Source organism: Microtus oregoni, unplaced genomic scaffold, assembly GCF_018167655.1.
Source record: "Microtus oregoni isolate MIOR12 unplaced genomic scaffold, Mior012 000035F_ref0000213, whole genome shotgun sequence".
In the NCBI taxonomy this organism is placed as follows: domain Eukaryota; kingdom Metazoa; phylum Chordata; class Mammalia; order Rodentia; family Cricetidae; genus Microtus; species Microtus oregoni.
In genome coordinates, this window is record NW_024543094.1 from 18196711 (window position 1) to 18217514 (window position 20804).

The following is a 20804-nucleotide window of genomic DNA, read 5'->3' on the forward strand; positions in this document are numbered from 1 at the left end:
CTATTTTTATTTCCTATAATTGAGAGATTTATACCAAAATATATCTCCCCTTAGATAAGGTTTCTAAGTTCTTTTGACAATTAAAAGTGCTGCCATCCCCAAATGAGTTCATAGAGAATGCCTGTATGGCCCGAGTTCTTCATTCTACTGTAGAAGAGCTCAAAATACAAGGCAGAACCAGGATGAACCAAAACCAAAGTGCAAGATGCTTTCATGTGAAAAAACACTATATAAGGCTGGCCCAGGTTTATTTTTAAGATCTCTATTGTGATTCCATCAGAGTTGGTAGACTCCTTTTTAAAACTGTATACCCATGTTTAAACAAAGGACCCTCAGTTTGATTTACAAAATTGACTTCTAAGCAGAACAGTGCATGCCATGCCGTTCTACTTTAATCATACAACTAGGGTTATGTGTTTGATTTTTAACTAATTATATTATTTTCAGGACTTTGGTACACATCTTAAGTCAGACATTATTTAACTTAAAATGATGTGAATGTTCAAAGATTTGTCTTTAAACATGGATATAGCATCTATTCCCCCATTTTTCTCTACACTGTGCCCACTTGTTTTTCTTTCATGACTTAGACAGGTCACATTTAAAGCTACAGTTATTTAATTTTCTGCTTTTATGCCTTTTTCATACTTAATAACAAGAAATCACTAAATGCACTATTAGGAGAAGATGCTGCCATTCGTTATGGAACACAGTTGATGCAGCAGTAGAACTTCTCCATGCAAAGCTTCTCTGTGCGGTTTTCATCTTCAGAGTATTTTGCTCTCATTTAAGAAGTAGTAAAGTACTGAAATGTGTATTAGATAAAGAAAAAGGCATATTGGACTTTTTAATGATGGAAATGTTATAATAGAGGTAATTTATTGACCTATAACATTCTGTACCATGAGTCTGCTTCCCAGAGCTATAGGTTGATAGACTAGAAGTTCCACACTGAAAGTCACCTCAGTTTCTTAAATAGCAAACTTGATAGCCTTAATTCACAGCGAAATTCCCAGTAACTACCCAAAGTGATAAGGAAAAGCATGCAAGTTTGTCTTTTAGAAGAAAGTAAAATGACCCAATTGGAATCGGGGGGAAAGTTCATTTAAATAGGAATATATCCTTTGTGAGAGAAGTCTGTTATCACATAATAAGATTTCATTTAAAAAATCTCAGCAAACTGGAACAGAATGATGAAGGAATGTGCTTCATGCCCCGTGTCAAGACAAAAGGCTCGGGAAGGAGGGCATTGTTCTGCTGCGTCCTTACCAAGTAGCAGATGTTTCAAGAGTGTTTGAGATAGGATGATCCTACTTAAAGTAGTAGGCTAATATTTTCCCAAAGATTATATCTAACTCAAAAATTAGTTTATTTTATTATACGACCTTTGACCATGTCTTTCTCACTATTTTTACTCCTTACCTTTTAAAGGAAACTGAAACTGAATGAGACTGGTAGATTGGTGAAATTAATAGAGAAGGAACCATGTGAACTCCTTCTCCTGCCATTTGAGAGACATCACTTTGACTAGAAAAAATGTGCTTCTGGATCCTTTGGTTTGCTCTGGGGACTTTGAATAGAATGGAAGGAGGAAAAGAGACCTTTCTGAGAACATGTGAATGATTACTTTGACTAGTGCCTATATGTATTTTTATATCTCTGTCCTTCATCCATGTTCCTGAAATGAAACTCACTTCTTTCTTTTATTGTGTCAAAATTACCTTCATTGTTCCAGTGTTCATAAATACATAGCTGAAAATAAATGAATGGTAAAAAAATGAGTGAGATATTTTCATTCCAATTGCGATTTCTGTCCCTTTATCCTCTACCCATCTATAGAAATGGCAGGCACACCAACAAGCTATCTTTAATCAAGCAAACCCTGAAGTTTAATTAAAGATAAGGTCTTTGTCTTGAAGGAAGTCCCGGAAAGTTGAAGGAAGACACATGAAGAGAGAAGAGACAGTGTAATAAGTGTCTTCACCAATCAACAGATACCATTAAAGAAACCAGTGGCAGTATATGAAGTCTTCTGTTGATGGTACCATACAGAGAAGAAGGAATATCAAACCATTTTAAACCATTCCAGACCATTCCATGTGCCCCAAGATAGTTAAGAAAAATAGTTCCAATGATGACTGAATATTATAAAGGGATTCAATCAGGCTGTAACATCCTCTTCACTTTCCAATGTGTCTGACCACAGGGTTGCTCTTCACCTATCGTGGTGAAGTTTGCTGACACTCAGAAGGACAAAGAGCAAAGACGCCTCCAACAGCAGCTTGCACAGCAGATGCAACAGCTCAACACTGCCACTTGGGGGAACCTGACAGGGCTGGGCGGACTTACCCCACAGTACCTGGCGGTAAGTGCTGGAGTATGTGGGTCTGTGTGGTCTTCGTGGAGGAAAGGAACATAACTCCAAAACTGATAAAAGCTACTTGTCCATAAGTATGTCAAAAATTTACTTTCCTTACGTTTTAAGTCCCAGGGACTATGAAATCAACATTAGGGCAGGTTTTTGTTAATTAAATTGATTAGCATAAGAATGTGCCAAATTTAACTGTGGCCAGTTGGCAACTGAGTAAAACCCAATACAATAGACTTCTATGATGTTTTAAAGCACCATAAAAAAAAAAAAACCTCTGCTATATAAGTGGTGCTGCATGCGTGATAACTGATCATCTCAACTTTAGAGTCTAAAAATGCCAAGAGAATTGGCAGAGAATTCACCAGCTGCAGGTTAGTAGTAGGAAGATTTCAGCTTCAGTCCTTATCCCCTGTCTTTCTGGTGAAGCTGTTTTGATGACCCTAATGTTTCTTTTTAGGCCAGACACAGATCTTTGAGCCATCTCTAACATTTTTCATAGTTTCTGAGTGTTTCCTTTGTATTAATCTCACTTTGTCATTGTCTTTATTGAGATACAGTAGCCAGAATTTAGGACAGTTCCTCTCTTAAGAACTAAGCTAGACACAGTAGTAACCCCAAGCAAGAACATCAGAACCTCTTACTGCAGCTCTAAGTGGTAGGCAGCCTTTGTAGAGACTGTCAATGTGGGCTGGGAACCAGTGAGTGCTCTGCCTCTCTGCTTTGTTTGGAAACCTCAACTCTATGCTACATGATTATTAATGAAGTTTAATTTTGTGCTTTTAAGACTTTTTCTTGTAGCATGAGAGTTTGACAAGGACATGTTCACATCCTAATTCTACCTCTACCATTTCACATTTTAACTATTCCTCGAAGGTTTTACACTGTAGCAGAAGTGGCACTATTTTGTGAGACATCTTCCCTGTTGCTTTGGAAGGGGAGATGAGGAAAGGAGGCTCTAGGAGATATAGTGCCTTAACCGCGATCATACAGCTGCTAGTGTCTATGGCCCTTCAGTTATCTAAGTTCCCAGCTTTATCACCACCACTTCCATACCCTGACAGGCAGAGTTTGCCATGTAAAGGAACAGGTGGGGAAAGGGAAGACATGCTTTTCCTGTCTTTGTCTAAGCCAGTATAAGATATATTACTGTAATTTTCTGGCTATTTCTCCACTTCATCCTTAAAGATACCATGGATACTTTTGCCAAGCTTATTGCTTAAATCTACATATATGCTGCCATGGTTGTTTCCTAGTCTGTAGTCTGGCAATTTTATTTTCATAAAAGAATAACAAAGTAGAATATAACCTGTAACCTAGAACTTCTCTCTTTTCCCTCCCTTCTTCTTTTCCAGAAGCAATCAGTATTCTAACTCTTTTTAAACTTTCTTTTGATTTTTGAGATTATAATTAAAGCATTTCTCCCTCCCCTCTCTTCCCTCCAAACCCTCTAATATATCCCCCTTTCAAATTCATAACATCTTTTTTACTGTTATTGTATGTATATATGAATACACACATACATATATGTTCCTAAATATAACCTGTTTTGTCCATATAATGCTGCCTGCATTATGATTTGAGTGCTGTTTGGCACTGGACAACCAATTGGTGTGCTCTTCCCTGGGAAAAACCACACCCTCCTTCTCCATCTCCCAGCTTTCCTCAGTTACCTCTAGTTTTTTATGTAGGATTGAGGCCTCATGGATCTTTCTCAATCCGGTTTAGTATATCTATTGGTATCATCCTTGTTCAGCTCACAAGGGGCAGTGATGTTCATAAGACTTTATAGATGTAGCTATAAAACTTTATCTTTGTATTTGTGAAGTATTTTATCACTTTATTATACGCTCATTTAAAAGTTTTTTCAATGTAAAAAAAATTAAAGTTATGTTAATTATTTTTCCACAAATTTTTTGTTGAGGTAGTCACAGGCCATCAGCTTAATTGTAGCTACCAAACTTTTCATTCAAGGTTAACATCATGGTTGGCCTTTTTATACTTTCTAAATCCTGCTTCTTCTTCTACCATTTCTGAAAACCAAGACATGGGTCCCTGTCTCAGTATTATGACACATTTCCCTTGCTCTGCAGCTCACAGAAATCTCTGGTATGTGTTCCTGTGACCATATCTGAAAATTGTTTCATAACCTGACAGATAATAAAATAGCAGTAAGTAGGTTTTCTCATGTCCTACCAGTTCTTAGTCATGCTTCTCTACCCTTTTTTTTAAGATTTATTTATTTATTATGTATATAGTGTTCTGCCTGCATGTACACCTGCATGCCATACATACATACATGAGAGCACCATCTCATTATAGGTGGTTATGAGCCACCATGTGGTTGCTGGGAATTGAACTCAGAACCTCTGGAAAAGCAGCCAGTGCTCTCAACCTCTGAGACATCTTGCTCTTTTCCTTTGAAAGTCTTCTTGTCTAAAAAGACTTGGCCATTAAGGTACTCCCTACTTCTCTGTTAAACAGGAGTTCAAGCCTGTAATTTTTGGTGATTGTTTCTTGACTTTCTAAGTAGTCTGCTTACCTTGGCAGGTGTTACTAATTCCTTAAATACCTTCAAAGCTAATTTTACAACTTTAAAAAGAAAATATATACTATGAAGGGAGGGCTGCCACTTTTAAGCACAGTAGATAAGAAATTCAACAAATCAAACCAAAATAAGATTCTTATGTATTAAAATGGATAATCCCTAGGGTCTTTTCCTTCTCTCTTCCTGTTCACCTCTTCCTGTTGTGAGAGTTTGAGAACAGGCTGTGTGCACGGAGCTGCTGGCTTCGGCACATGTAAGTTGTATCTTGTTAATCTACCTTACCAAAAGAATATCTCCACAACTACTCAGTATCCTGAGATAGGACCTAAATTAGCCTACAGTCCAGCTAAGGTGGACAAGAATGCTTCAGAACTGGAACCATGTGCTTTACCTTCTGATGCCCACTGACTCTGCACAGCAAAAGCTGGATTTTTAAAGGTGGAAAATGAAGACCTTCACACATTAATTAATATCTTTTTAAGATTTTTGACATATCTAAAATACACAGATTTGGTGTATAGCAGATAATTCCAGATTTTGGCACGTACTTTGTCTTTTTTTTCTGCTGGTAAAGACCATCTTTAAGAATGAGTGACCACTTGCTTAGCAGTGTGACTGTGACTGTAAATAGCTATTCTTTGGTCTTAGTCAGTAAACTCATGTGCTTCTGAAGAAGGATAAAGAAAACTGACTCTGCACATGGATGGGGAAGGAGCATACAAGGCACTACCTCTAGCTGAGGAACTATGAACAGTTAATGACTGTTGGTGAAGGAGGGCCATTTTTCTGTCAGTGTATGGCCCAGTGTATGGCCTGTACTCTATGGATGGTTCCATACTCATTTACCATGTGCATATGGGTGACTAGGTGGACTCAGTCGGCTATAAAAACAAGAAGATATGAAGTCCAGAGGTAGGATGCAGAGAGGGGATTAATGGAAATTGGAGGAGGAAATTGTAATCAAAGTATATTGTACACATGTATGAAGGTCTCAAAAAATAAATATTCTTAAATGTTACTTAATAAAAAAGAAAGGAAAAACTGAACTGGGAAGGAAAGCAGAAAAGAGGAGGGAATGGACCTTGATTGACAGACATGAGTTATGGTAACTACTAGACTACAGAGAGTTATAATTAGTCATGCTTTGTTGGTGTCAAAAGATTTAGCACCTGGTTGTTAAAAAGAGTAAATTGATTAATTGTTTTAAGACAGCAGTGTTCGTGAGTTTCCCTAGTGTCTGTGTTTCTTAATAGAGATTAGACATTAATATGAATTTACACTTCCAACTCTGGGGACCTTCAGTCCATCAACAGGGAGTGGCAGCCAACTATGTAAAGGGAAAGGAAAACAAATCTGTACCCAAATATAATGAGGAAGTTGCTTTGTCTCCACATTGCTCTGACTGAGCGCTTGTGTTCTTTTGTAGCTTCTGCAGCAGGCCACCTCCTCCAGCAACCTGGGTGCATTCAGTGGCATTCAGCAAATGGCTGGTAAGTCATGAAGCACATGCTGTTTTCTGAATGTTTGCTTGTTTCAAAGGATGAAGGAAGAGTACTTACCAGATAAACTAGCTTTTTGTGTCTTGGGTATTAAAATTGGAATCAGCTGCTCTGAAGTGTTTCTCTTGCCGTTTTATTGCAAATTTTGTCAGAGTATATTCTTTAGTTGTTTGTGGGATTTTCGTAATAGGTTGATGGCTGGGAGGTTTCCAGTGATATTCCTTATATCTAAGGGCAGCTGAAATAATTAAATTCTCTAAGATTTTTAATAATAAGTGATCAATAGGAATGTTCTGACCTCCATAACAAAAGCCAGGATACCAGCCTACATTTGATACAGTTTGTAGTCCCTTGATAATAACAGACAATTAACACAGTGCCTTTTTTTACTTTAGTACCCAGTTAACAGAATTGTGCATCAGAAGCTTTTATGTAAAAGTATCATCTTTGTTCTCAGAAAAATCAAAGAGTGACTGTATTTGAAAAGCAGCTTATTGAAGGATTCCTTTTCATAATGAGCTATGCCAGTAGCTGCACCACAGTGATTAGTGAAAGGTCAGTCCTGCTGGGCCACCTTCCCTGCTGACACCCTGCCCTAGCTCAGGGCCAGGGAAGGTAGTATGCACAGGAAATCAGAATACAGGTGCCCATTAACCTTCCAGGAGGAACAGTAGAATGTCTTTCCTTGTTTGATTCCAAAATAGGGGGAGGCAAAGAAGAGATTGGGGGCATGTTAGAATGAAGCAGTTTTCTTTAATTAGGGAATATCCCTTACTAACTAAATGAAATCCACATATATAAAATAAAAGCCAGGTTTATTTGTCACTACAGAAACTCCTATTTTCCACTGAATATTTTTTCCAATTGAGTACCTTTACTTGGTTTTTATATTGTTGTTCTTGTTTTGGTTTTGTTATTGTTATTTTGCATTCTGACGAGTTTCTCTCCATATGTATTCTGTGACTAACAGCCTAGTGGTTTGTTGTGGTCCACAGGGTAAGGGACAACTCATCAGATTGTCTAAGTTACTCAGATCTACTGTTATTACTGTAATACAGCTTTTAGGTTATCCAAAAATGTATTTTTAAAATGATAACTAGTTAAATGATTGCATTATATGTAAGAAAATGTGTTAGGAAGCTGGCCTGGGACTAAGAGTCACACTAAATGACTAATGTATTTATAATCTGTGACGGAAACAGGAGAGATAGTAGTCAGATATTCAGGGAAGCTTCTATTCTTTGAAAGGAAAAAAATGCTCTCAGTGGCAAGCTGCTCAAAACATGCTAACATTTGTCATATTTTAGGTAGATAGGCAATTTGTTTTCCTTCTAGAACAGACACACCCATATTCAAAATTAGGGGTTTTCCACAAAGGAAGCCTCAGATTCCCCTACTCTCAGAACTGTGTTATGCAGATAAGGTCATTTATTCCTGGGGCTTGACACAACATGCCTTCCCAGGTGGGCAGGGTACCCTACCATTTTTCATTAGGAAGTGTGTACCATGTGTGCCTCTGCCGTGTCAGCTACAGGTCAGGATATTAGCATTTACACATTTACTGTGTGCTCCTTTGGAAACCTAGGGTATCGAGGAGTCACCCTAAAAGGTGTCATGGAGCAGATGGCTAAATTAAAGACATTCTGTAAATGCTCTAGGGTTTCCAAAAAATCCTTTTCTTGAACCTTGACCATGTTAAATCCGTCATCCTAAGTGTGCACAAACTGTAAAACCAAATACTGAACTGTCCATTATAGGCCAACATCTTGGATATTTAAAGTAATAAAATGTAGGTACCAACCTCTTTTTTTTTTTTTGGAGCTTTAAAAAAGTACTTCTCACTTATGAGAATAATCAAGTTTCATCTTTCTAAGTATTTAAAGCTTTATGATTTGTGGTATTTTATTTTTTAATAAAGTAATGGAATGTCTGGTCCCCAAAATAGTACTTAGCTTTGGTAGACTTGCTTTTTTGACTTGTCATTTTCCTGCTGAAGCATTGTGGGCTGATCATGGTGGATGGGTGACATCGATTGCTTGCTGTTTTAATTCCTGTTCTGTTGTTGTGAAGAGACACCATAACTAAAACAACCTTAAAGCATTTAATTGGGTCTTGCTTACACTTTCAGAGGATTAGTCCATGATCATCATGGCAGGAAGCATGGTGGCAGGCAGGCATGGCATGGCACTGGAAAAAATAGCTGACAACTTACATCTGGTCCATAAGCACTACTCACATGCAGCTGAGTCTGGCATGGGCTTTTGGAAACTCAAAGACCACCCTCAATGCCACACCTCCTCATCCTTTCTAAACAGTTCACGACCTGGAAACCAAACATCCAAATATATGAGCCTGTAGGAACCATTTTCATTCAAACCACTATACCTGTTAACTCCTCCAGCTTCCCTAGAGTTGTTTCTTCCTCACCAGAGTATCCCTGAATACCTCAAACTGATCAGTGCTCCAAGGCCTGCCCCAGTGGCTTATGGATGCAGCCAGTCCTCCTGTAAAGATACTAGAGACTATGTCTGAACAGATGAGTGAAAATAAATCTGTGAATTGACAGGCAAAAAAATTATGTTTCGGATGCATTCCCACTTGAGCTCAAGTTAAATGCCCATTTTTTAATTACAAAACTTAACCTTAGCCTTACCTATAAACTGAAAATCACCATTAAAACCATTGTTACTACCTTCACAATTGTACTACTGAGAGTTTGGAGATAGTTTATCTAATATAAAACATGTTACAGAGTACATTATACATGATAAATATAGTAAAAGCCATATAATAAGGTAGACGGTATTTAATTTAAGAAGACATTTAATCCCAGTCGCAACTGGTGTTCAGATGTTTATTGAATGATTGATGGTCTGACATAGTAAAGGTGAGGATATACACAACTCTTACTGCCAAAGAGTGTGAAGCATTTTGCAAACCAATACTATTTGGCTATGAACAACTATCAAAGCATAATAGTCTTTCAGAAGACAGAGATTTAAAAATGGTTCATTTATATGAACAAAACATTTTTCATTTGAGGAGAGAAAAAAGGCAAAAAGTAAACAGAAAAATAAATTTTAGATGCCACATTATTAAATAATCACATCAGTAAAGTCTGATTGTTGGCCCACAGACCCTGTAGCTATCTACCTTTCTCTGTCAGTCACAAAAATCAGGTCACATATCCCTGCAGCTGTTACAGATAAGAAACTATGATATCCTTGCAGCTCTGTAGCACGATTAATAAAATCCCAGAGACAGATATTGGGGTTCAACCTGAAGGTCAGAAAAGCAAAACAGCTGGCCACTGACTCTTACCTCTACCTCAGTCTGAAATGGTGATCCTAACTCCAGGAATCTCAGAATGTGACTTCCTGAGAGCTGTCTCCTCCCATCTTATATTCCTCTCTAGGAGTGGAACTAAAGACATGCACCACTACCGCCTGTTTTCTATGGCATACTAGTGTGGCTACTGGGATTAAAGGTATGTGTCAGCCAAGTGGTGGTGGTACACACCTCTAATCCCAGCACTCAGGAGGCAGAGGCAGGCAGATCTCTGTGAGTTCGAGGTCAGCCTGGTCTACAAGAGCTAGTTCCAGGACAGGCTCCAAAGCTACAGAGAAACCCTGTCTCAAAAAACAAAATGAAATAGAAAAATGAAACAAAAAATAAATTGGAAAGGTGTGTGTCACCACTGCCCAGTCTGTAAGGCTGGCCAGGGCAGCTGTTTTACTCTCCGATCTTTAGGCAAGCTTTATTTATTAAAATACAAATGAAATATCAGACACAGCATCTCCCTATGTATTTATTAAAATACAAATGAAATATCACTACACAGCTGCAAGATAAGTTTAAAGTACTACCTAATGTCTGCATCTTGGCATATATGGTAAGCTATACTTAATCACGTTCATACCATCTCCTGAAAACCTAGAGAACTCAGAAACTCTGTGTGTTGTTGAGAGCATGCGAAGGCTTTCCTGTAGTGACATGCTTCATGTGTCTGTCTCTCTTATCTCTTCATGGCTGTCTCTCCTAATGAAGCTACTCCAGGTTTTTTTTTAAAAGGAGACTGTCTCCCTTCAAGGCCCCATCATGTTGTCATTGGCATGATTGTCTCTCCCAAGTGGTCTCAGAATGCTCATTCCATATAAGCTCCTTCCCAAGTCAGCCGCATCTGCCTGTAGCTCCAGTTTATGCCATAATGAGCTATGCTTTATACTGTAGCTATATATCAACTATCTGTTTTCTTCAAAAAAAAATCTAAACCATTTTCCTTTGAAACTACACTTTTTGTGGTTTCTATAAAAAATAAGCTTTACTAAATGTGGAATTTTAAAGCAGAAATGGATTTAGGATCAAATCTTCATAAGCTGAACCCTTTTACGTGTACTTACTGTGCTTGAAGGTAATTAATTTTATTTTACCTTTTAAAATTTTTAACAAAAACATACTCGTATTTAGCTCTTTTCTAGTATTTGTTCAGTGAATTTTTGAAATTTGAGAAACATGGGATCTGCAACTAACCTAAGAGTATGTATCTTAGGTGAAGGAAAAAAGAATAAGGACCAAGTATGCTTTTGATTCTTAACTTCTTCATGGCTACTGTGGCACCTCAGAAGACTGCCTAATGGGAAAACAGAGGTGACACTTCGACATTTGCATTTAACCTAATTTTTTGTAACATTGTGCAGTTGTAAGAGTATACCAAAAGCAAAAGTCACCTCTTTACTACATTGCAAATTGGAAAAACAGAAGTGTGAAATGGCTAAATACGTTACCTTGACACCATAGCACTATTAACTGGAGTGGTGTGGACTAGGATACAGACCTCTCAGATACCACTAATGAATAAGGAACTGTTGGCATGCCATGGAACAAGTGGACAAGTGAAGCTAAGAAGATGTAGGCTAATACATTTAACCTAAGTCATTCAACTAGTGGCTATGCACCCATATTACAAAACCAGTTGAGCCTGATTCAAAACCTGAGCTTCCTGTGCCCATAAGGCTTATGACATAGCACTGTGTCCCAGCCAGGCCATGTGTGTTCACATAAACATAAGCTCCAATAAGGTGCCTACACAGGTGGCTTACTAGGCAGATACCAAATCCCGGTTGAAAGCAGAGCCCCACAGCTGCTAAAGAAATAGCCGCTAGGACAAATAGTAAATGGCCTCACTTCATTCTGGAAAGTCCAATTTATTAGGAGTAGGCTGTAACTCACAGAGATGTGCCTGCCTTTGCCTCCCAAGTGCTGGCATTAAACACGTGCAGCTTTAGTCCCTGAGAACAAACTCAATACATGACCAAGGATAACCATGAACTCATGACCCTCCTGCCTCTACCCTCTGAAGCGCCAGTCTGTACTGCCACAGGCAGTTTCTGCGGTGCTGGGTATGGAACCCAGGGCTCTGTGCATGGTAAGCAAGTACTGTCCCAAGTGATCTCTGTCCTCCCCTAGGACCATAAAAGTGTGAAGACTGGAAGCTAAAGGTGAAGAATTACCTCCTGAGGAATAGGGGAACAGCTTCATTTCAGATCTGACTGAGCTGACTGCAATTCCCTTCTGGAAGCCGGCTCTAAATTTTGAAAGTAATAATAAAGTGTAGTGAAACATTTGCTTAAAACAACAAAATTCTTTTCTCCTTTTGTGAATTTAAAATCCAGTCTCTGAGAAGATTGTCTGAAAGTGTCTTTCACAAGTAAAGAAGAGAGTTTCTAAAAGCAGCGTCTGGGCAGTCTCAGAAGCTGCAGTTGGAGCAGCTCCCAGAGTGAAGTGTGCTCATAGGCCCACAAAGACCCTGTGTTCTTCCCTGAGTCTCCAACAGTCCACACCACAGACACTTCCTGTGACTGTGCTAATAGGCCTTATGAGAGTGTTCTGTAACCACCCATCTGTCACTTTTTAACAGACCTGATTGGCAAGCACTTGTAACAACTGACATCTGTTCTCACTTATTGATATGCAGATTTATGGTAATTACCATGAACAATAAGACACAAAATAACCTAAGGTGAACATTAAATTAAATTTTCATGCCCTTCTCCTTATAAATAATTTTTTTAATCTTAAATTTCAAGTTGGAATATTGCGCATCTGTTTTCTACATAATTTCTTTATTTTTGAAGAATTTTCTTATTAATGAATGAAAACTTGAATCTCCTCACTCCCAAGTTTTTTTCTTTTTGCCATCATCATACTAGCTCACTTTTAGATTTCCTAAAACTTAAGTGTTTTGTATGTTTAGTCACCTAGATTATTGCCCTTGGTTTGAGAGGTGCCCAGCTGAGCAGAACTTAAATGTGGCCATTTTTCTTCTCAGAAAAGCTGTTTGCCAAGCCAGAGCCAGCTTCCAAGAAGGGTGACAGGCGCCTTTCCGTCTGGTGCTTTTTCTTGGTGAAAGAGGAAGTATGAGTGGGGTGGGAAGAGGGCCTGCTGTAGGAACTGGGAAAGAAGGGAAGACTGGGGCCACTCCCGGCCCCATGAAGAAGTGAAAGGAAACAAATGACTGGAAGAAAGGACCATGGAAGACTGCCTGTGGGCCCAGGGAGCAGACAGAGTTAGTAAAGGACAGGAGTGATATTGCAGTCCCTCAGAACAGCTTTGGGTAGGAAGCAGTTTAAGGCAAATGGTAATCCAGTGCTCTGGGAAAGTCTGGTGATGGAGGCAGCAGAGAAACTCTGGGAGCCTGCCCCACCCAGTTTCTTACAGAGAGCTATTACCTTTTCTCCAAACAGCCAACCCTAAGAAAGAAGAGCAATGGTAAGTGAGATTTTGAATGAGAACACCCTGGCCCATTTGTGGCAGAAAGAACCCAAACCTGTTTGTCAGTGGAGGGTTGAGAAGCACCATGCGCACTAAAAGTTTTCCAAGCTCCTACTCATGGTAGGATCATAACCAGTATATAACAGAGCACAAATGAGGGAATGGACTGATAGGTCCTCATCTTGACTACCTTGGCCAGTAGCTTGCGTTTGCATCGCAGTATGGTCTTTGGACCGTGTTAGCCATCCCCCAAAGTGGTATTATGGAGACTATTATTCTATCTGGCCTTTCTGTTTATCAACAAGAAAAGGTTGAAGAAGATGGCAGAGACTCTCTCATGTGGTGATATGTGTGAAGGGAAAATTAGGAAGGTCACTTTGGAAGGGATGCATATCCTCACTCTGAATTCATACAGGAACAGAACAGAAGAGAGCCTCATTGTTGCCAGCATGGCTCCAAGACCTGTAATAAATGTCAGTGTGTAAGGTAAAGGATGTCTGTCTAATAAGTATACATTTAATTAACAAATGATTGTGAAAAAACAGTGAATATTTGGTACTGGTGTATCAATAGGGGAATTAAAACAATGATTGGTTGTACAAACAATATTCTTTATAACACTTGATTAAAATTGTGTGCTATTATTCAGATCACTCATTTTATGTAAGTCTATTCATGACCTATCATGTATTCATTCTCTCTCTCTCTCTCTCTCTCTCTCTCTCTCTCTCTCTGTGTGTGTGTGTGTGTGTGTATGTGCATGTGTTTGTGTGTGTGTTGGTAGACTTGAACATGAGGTAGAATCTTTGTCCTCAAAAATCTTAGTATTTTGTTATAGAGGTAGGAATTGCATATAGTATCTAAATAGGATACAAAACAAGTAAAGAAGTTTATGGATAACACAAAGAAACAAGGACATGATGTTACTAACCCACTGAATGTATTCAGTCAGGACAATTGATATAGAGCCTTCTGACTCTGGTTCTAATACTGTGCTTCCCTCTTAGGGAGAGTCCTAAGTGTACTGGAAAAGGGCCCTCTGACCTGAATCTATAATAATTGTTACTAACTGGTGCCAAATGCATGGGTGAGGTTTTATTTTCATTGCTAAGTCCTCCTCTTATATGCCCGACTGTCTGTAGAATAGTCATATGGTTCACTTCTTTAGAACATTAGAAGGAACACTAGTAATAAAAGGGGACACTTGAGTATGAAGTGTGTTCAGGTAGCTTTCATGAAATACAGTCTTTAGTTGGTCTGAGTGGGTCTCCACTAAAGCCAGGCAAGTCCCGAACTTCTTCCACTTCGCCAAAGTGAACCTGAAAAATTAGTCAGTGCTTCTAATAAATATGCCACTGTTAGACCATCACCAGAGAGACAAAGAGAAAGCTTTACTCCCAGACACATTTGATGGCTAGATTTCACATGTTCCATATCCTGCATCTCTGCATTGCTGCCAAAGAAGTGGGTAGCTGTTTGGATTTACACAACCCAGCAAGTCCAATGGATCCTGAAGGAAGGCAGGAAGTGATTTGTGACATACTGAAAACTCACTTTACATCAAACCCCTCAGGAGCTTCTTTTCAAATCAGGAGCCCAAGCAAAAGAGCACAGAAGCAGTGCTATTTCTAGGGCTCAGCACCAGGCTCTTCGTGCACTCAGCCAGCTGTGCACGGCTGTCTGGAATCTGCTTAGGATGGGAAAACTATCTTTCTTCCTCATGGTGCATATGAACCATTATCAGGCTGCTCCTCTTAAACAAGTCAAATTTGTTGAAGAGATAGTTATTGGGTATCTGGATTTGAGTCGTGAGAAGGTAAAATTAAGCTGATTAAGTGACTCCTGTCTCTTTCTCTATAGGAAAAGACACATTGTTACTGTTACTTACTGAGACAAATCATGGGGGAAATGACCTCAGGTATTTAGAGGGCCTGTTGACTGAGTACAGAGGAGTGAGGGAAGAGTGTTGAAATCTAAACAGTGAAGGCAGCAGGCCAGAGCCCAGCCTCAGCCCATCTTACACTATTGCACACTTTCATTTGCATTCTGTCCTTTAACTTTAATAATCAGAAATTCATTCTAGTTGAAAATGTGTTGGCTGTAGATTTAATGTGTGTGTGTGTGTGTGTCTGTCTGTCTCTCTACTACCACATACATGTGTAGATCAGAGGACAGCTTGCCAGAGTTAGTTCTCTCCTTCCACGAAGTAGGTTCTGAGGATGGAGACCTCAGGTCATCAGGCTACACTTAAAATGATTTAAGGCCCTGCCAATTCTTGTCCATCCTACACTGAGTTCCTACTGTGGAGACAGGATCAGATAAATCCGGAGGCATTCATCACTAACATTCGTTGAGTACTTAGATGATGCTAGAGTAATTTGCATTCATCGTATGTATTTGCACAGCTCTCTGCATTCAGATACAGTTCACCTGGTCCCCGAGAAATGAAGAGGCTGAGTAATTGTCTACACCCATGTACCTGGAAAAATGACAAAGCCAACATTAGCACCTGCGTCAGCTCAGTTTCAGAGCAGGAGCATTTACACAATGATCTTTAATTCTTCTGTAGTATCTGTGTACCTGTCAAGTTAGGGAATGCAGAGTTTACTCCAGTGCTTGTCCTGCAGCTGCCTATGCCCAGCTCTCACCATTTTCATGACAGCTCACTCATAGGTAAAAGTTTCCAGTCCCCATCACCCTGTTCGTTCAATACAGAATACTCCGTTAACACCATATTTACCTCTACAGCATTGAGAGAAGACAGTCCTAAGTTAGGATAGACAGTGAGTGTACTCAGAGCTGGGTCTACTCAGAAGTACTGGATACAATGCAGGTACCCCTTCCTAGCACTCCATCTCTAGAAATGGAAGATGATATTAAAACTCAAAGGAGATGTCCTCTGAGAAACAGATCCCAGTTCCTCCTCAAGTGGTGAAATCACACCTATCCTTGAAACAACTCAGATGAGCACGGTATCACAGGACCAAGAGCAGGGGGTCTGTCGGGGGCAGGGTCAATTTCACTTTAGAAAACAGGAAAATTTGTGCTAAGATCTCTTTTCTCTTCCTCTGCAGGCATGAATGCTTTACAGTTACAGAATCTGGCAACACTGGCTGCTGCTGCAGCTGCCGCCCAAACCTCAGCCACCAGCACCAATGCAAACCCTCTCTCTACCACAAGCAGTGCTCTGGGAGCCCTCACAAGTCCCGGTAAGTGGAAGGCCTTACTCTTCCTGCACATGATGCAAGCATTCAGACACACAGAGGCAAGGGGTGAAGCTGGATGTTCCCAGGAGAACCTTCATGGGGACTCTGAAATTGGTCGTGTGTGTTTTTTCCAAGGAGAAAAGGAGAAAAGTTTTCAATGAGAGAATGCACATACTTCATTTTTACGAACGTTTCCTTTTGTTCACCTGATACTTGGGTATCATTACAGCGACCTTTATTCTCACAGCCTTGCTTTTGTGTCCTGTTCTCTTAAAGGGGAAAACTCTGATCTTTCTGGTGTTGAATTTCACACCAACTCCATCCTGTACTTTTGACTTTAAAATTCATGATATAATAAAGGACATTATGTCATTTATTTATGGTCACATTCTGGGCTATGTAATTGCCTTTTTCCCTAAAAATTTTGTTGCCTCATTCAAGGGCTAGTATCATTTTCTTTTTTGTATAAGAAAGGCCTAATATGGTTGCTCAGATACCATAATTTGTTTTCTTTATTTTTAAAAAAGAAAAACATGTTTCAACGGCTTCCTTCTCTGAATTTTCTAGGCCTTAACACATAATCTCCTCTCCTCTAATGTATGAGGGAGTTGGCTTGGACAATCTTGCTTATAACTTTGAAAATTCCATAGCCTTCTATCATCTGTGCCCAGGTGATTAGCTTAATAGCTATAGAACTTTATTGTAATTCTGCAAGGTTTTCTTATAGAAATACAAGAAATGAAAGCTACAGGATATTACTGACCATCATTCTCAAGAACCCCAACTTCAAGAAGCAATAAGGCTTGAACATGTAAACCTGAAGGAAGAAATAGCCCTTGGATCTTTGTAAAATATTGTATATCTTAAACATTATACCAGCTTAGTTTTGAGAGAAGACACCCAAGCAATATTTATGAGACTGTACTAGATTTAACCCTACTATGCTAAAATCTCCAAACAACAGCCCATAAGCATAGTGATTTAATTCTTTCAAGTATTTTAAAAATACACCGTTATTGTGTGGGGCTTCACTTTATGGAATGAATAGTATTCCCGAAAAATCAACTTTTGACAGTTTAATTTTTCAAGAAATTAACTTTCTTGAAATTAAATTTAACAGCTTTAATTTGATCCACAGATTTATCTGAGTAAATCCTCTGATGACTCTGTGTTAACTACTTTTCTTACTCAGACAAATACAGTTGGGGCATGGGTATTTTTGTTAGTAGTTCAAGGGTATAAGCCCTTCATGGTCAGGAAGCTGTAGCTGGAGGACCTTGGGCTGCTGGTCACATTGTATCTACAGTCTGAAGCAAAGGATGGATGCTGGTACTCAGCTCAGCTCACTTTCTCCTTTTTATTTAGTCCCCCTTCCAGATCATAGAATGATCATAGGTGCAACCCACATTGAGGGTAGGGCTTCTCTCTTCAGTTACACATCTCTGGAATATCCCCACAGATGCAGCTGAAGGTTTGTCTTCTAGGTAGTTCTAGACCTTGTCGAGCTGGCATTATCAGTCATCACAAATATCTTTAACATTATCAGTTTCTTTCATATGAAAACAGCATTGATTTTCTTAAAATATGCTAAATGTGAAAATGTTATATTTCAGTAAATAATATCTCTAAGTTATTTCACAATACTAGATACTGCCTTTGTGGTAGGAATATGGCAAGTGAAATACATAAAACCTAGGAGTTTTTAAGCCTTTCAGGAGACATCAAAAAATAAATGAATAAATAAATAAATAAATAAATAAATAATGTTAATTTAGGTGAGAGGTCTGTTGATACTGATAAGAATAGAGTAACGTGTACAGTGAAGGATCCAGAAGGAGAAAATCCTTTATCAAAAGGTGACATTTGCACAAAAGCCTGAGTGAAGTGAAGGAAGCCATGTAGTTTTCAGAAAAGGACATAGGCAGGAAGGAGCTTGCAGTGACTGTAAACTACAAAGGATGTCCTGATACTCTCAGGAATGAGTGGCAGGGGGAGGAAAGAAAACAGTAGGGCTTAACTGGGTGTGGTGGCACACGCCCCTAATCCCAGCACTTGGAGAGGCAGAGGCAGGTGGATCTCTGTGAGTTTCACCTCTGTGAGACCAGACCAGCCTGGTCTACACAGTGAGTTCCAAGATAGCCAGAGAAAAGAGTAAGACCCTGCCCTGTCTCAAAAACGAAAGAGAACAGGCCCATGTCAATGGATCCATAGCCATTTGTGTTAGTCAGCTCTCCCGTCGCTGTGACAGAATGCCTCATGGAATATGGCAAAGGGAAGAAAGATTTTTTTTATTTGCATATGGTTTCAGAGGTTCATTCCACAGTCATTTGGCACTGCTTTGGGGCCCATTGCAAGAAAGTTTAGTATTTGTGAGAGAGTGTTGCTGAGGAGGCTATTGGCCTAATGTCAACAGGAAGTAAAGACAAAATACAAGAAGTGGCCAGGGCAAGATACTACTTCTAACAATATGCCACCAGTGATGTACTTCCTCAAGGTAGTTCTCAACTCCAGTAGTTCCTGCTTTACAAAATTATGTCACTAGCTGGGAGAAAGCTCTCATCATGTTAGCCTATAGGAGACATTTCAGATCAAACTATAGTGCCGTTCCATCCAACATTTTAAAAATCGTGAATTTAGCCGGGCGGTGGTGGCGCACGCCTTTAATCCCAGCACTCGGGAGGCAGAGGCAGGCGGATCTCTGTGAGTTCGAGACCAGCCTGGTCTACAAGAGATAGTTCCAGGACAGGCTCCAAAACCACAGAGAAAACCTGTCTTGAAAAACAAAACAAAACAAAAATAAAAATCGTGAATTTTTATTTTTTTATATTTTATTGTATTATGTTTTTAATTTTTTGAGACAGGGTATAACAGTATATACCTCGCTGGGCTGGAAGTTACAGAGATTAGCCTGCCTCTGCCTCACAAATACTAGATTAAAATCTTGTGCTACCATGCATGGCTATGAATTTAATTTTAACCTTCTTAAAATGGAGGGTGCTCAGCCTAGAAATATGGCCTGTTTGTCAGAAGGGAATTTTAATTATATGAAAACATTCTTGTAGCCAAAGAGATAATGTATCTGAAGATGTATTTGCCTGCTTTCTGCTGTAGTCAAAATGTCCCATTAGCAAAGTGTCCTTCCCTGTCTTCCTCAAGCGGCATGCTGCCCTTCAGTAGATGATGCCACCTGAGGGTCACTGCAAGTGCTTTTTCCTGCTAAGGGATGCTCTGAATAATAGCTAAAGTATTTCATTAGATCCTTTATGTGTGGCATCAGAAACTATTTAAATCTTACATTTCGATTATTTTTTCTACATAACTAAAACATTTTTTGTTGTTGTTTAACTAAAAATCAATGCATTTGTCTATTAGTCTAATTTCTATCAGGGACTCCCTCAGTGGTGTAAAATGTGATTAGCAGCATTCCTGACTCTATTCTTTATCAGGATTATCACTTATGAAGTAGTGTTAGAATCCACTCATAGGGCTAGTGCTATTATACATTTTAACAGTTATAGTAGAGTGTTCTCACTGTCTGTACCATGAACGGTCACACTGTAAAATGCATGAGGCCTCATCTTCTCACTTTTGCACAAGGCTTGAATGTACCGTGTTTAAATATGTCTCATAATTTCCAGACAAATTCATCTACAAAGGAAAGGGACAATTTAATCCCCAAACTATTAATTTTTTCATAATTGTAAATTTATCTTTTTAATTTTGCGTGCCAAGAAAAAGTCTCCCTACAGCATTATTATAAATGATTTTAAATAGTCTTGGCTTTAAAACATGAAAGATTAAGCCTTAATTTTTGTTTTAAAAAAAAAAATCCCTTAAGCAATAAATAGGTTCCTTTGTCTCGTGGCCTTGAAATAAAAATTAAAATAGTTTAAATTGCCCATGGTTAAAATAAGTGTTTCATGTAATTATCAGATAGTAGTGAGTAAAATTAGAAATTAAATCATAAAAGAATAAAAAACCAGGTAAGTGCATATTACTCTTTTTATGAGCTCCTCATAGGTCTTTTGGAGCCTAATTTAATCGTGTTTCTTTTATTTTGATAGGCTAATTTTTCTTTTATTTACTTCAGTGTTCTATTTAGTTAATTAATTCTTGGGTCATTTCTTATTATCCAGTTTTCAACCTGTTTTTGAGAATGGTTTTGTTTTTATAAAAAAAGGCAATTCCTATGTCCAGCAGGTAGCTAGTTATTAAAGGCAGTAATATTTGTTCCCTATGCTGTTTATAGGTGAGTTTTTGTCTGGTAATGTTGAGAGCTTAGAAAACAGCATTATTTATTTTCACCATATGTGAACTTTTCTTTGGCATTTTCTGTCTAAAACCTAATTCTGCAATTATGCATTCATTTCACTGACCTCCTGTTTTCTTTTCTTTTCTTTTATTAAGAAAAA

General features: G+C 38.8%; 1 protein-coding gene across 19 annotated transcripts in view; it reads left to right on the forward strand.

The window, feature by feature from the left end:
* The window catches only part of Celf2 (CUGBP Elav-like family member 2), an 824322-nt gene that overhangs the window by 756035 nt on the left and 47483 nt on the right, over window positions 1–20804 (forward strand). For all 19 annotated transcript variants that reach the window (XM_041630571.1, XM_041630572.1, XM_041630576.1 and 16 more), the window contains 3 exons: window positions 2207–2365; window positions 6343–6406; window positions 16261–16395. In XM_041630571.1, the coding sequence (XP_041486505.1) occupies window positions 2207–2365; window positions 6343–6406; window positions 16261–16395 (358 nt within the window). The remainder of the gene's footprint in view (window positions 1–2206; window positions 2366–6342; window positions 6407–16260; window positions 16396–20804) is intronic.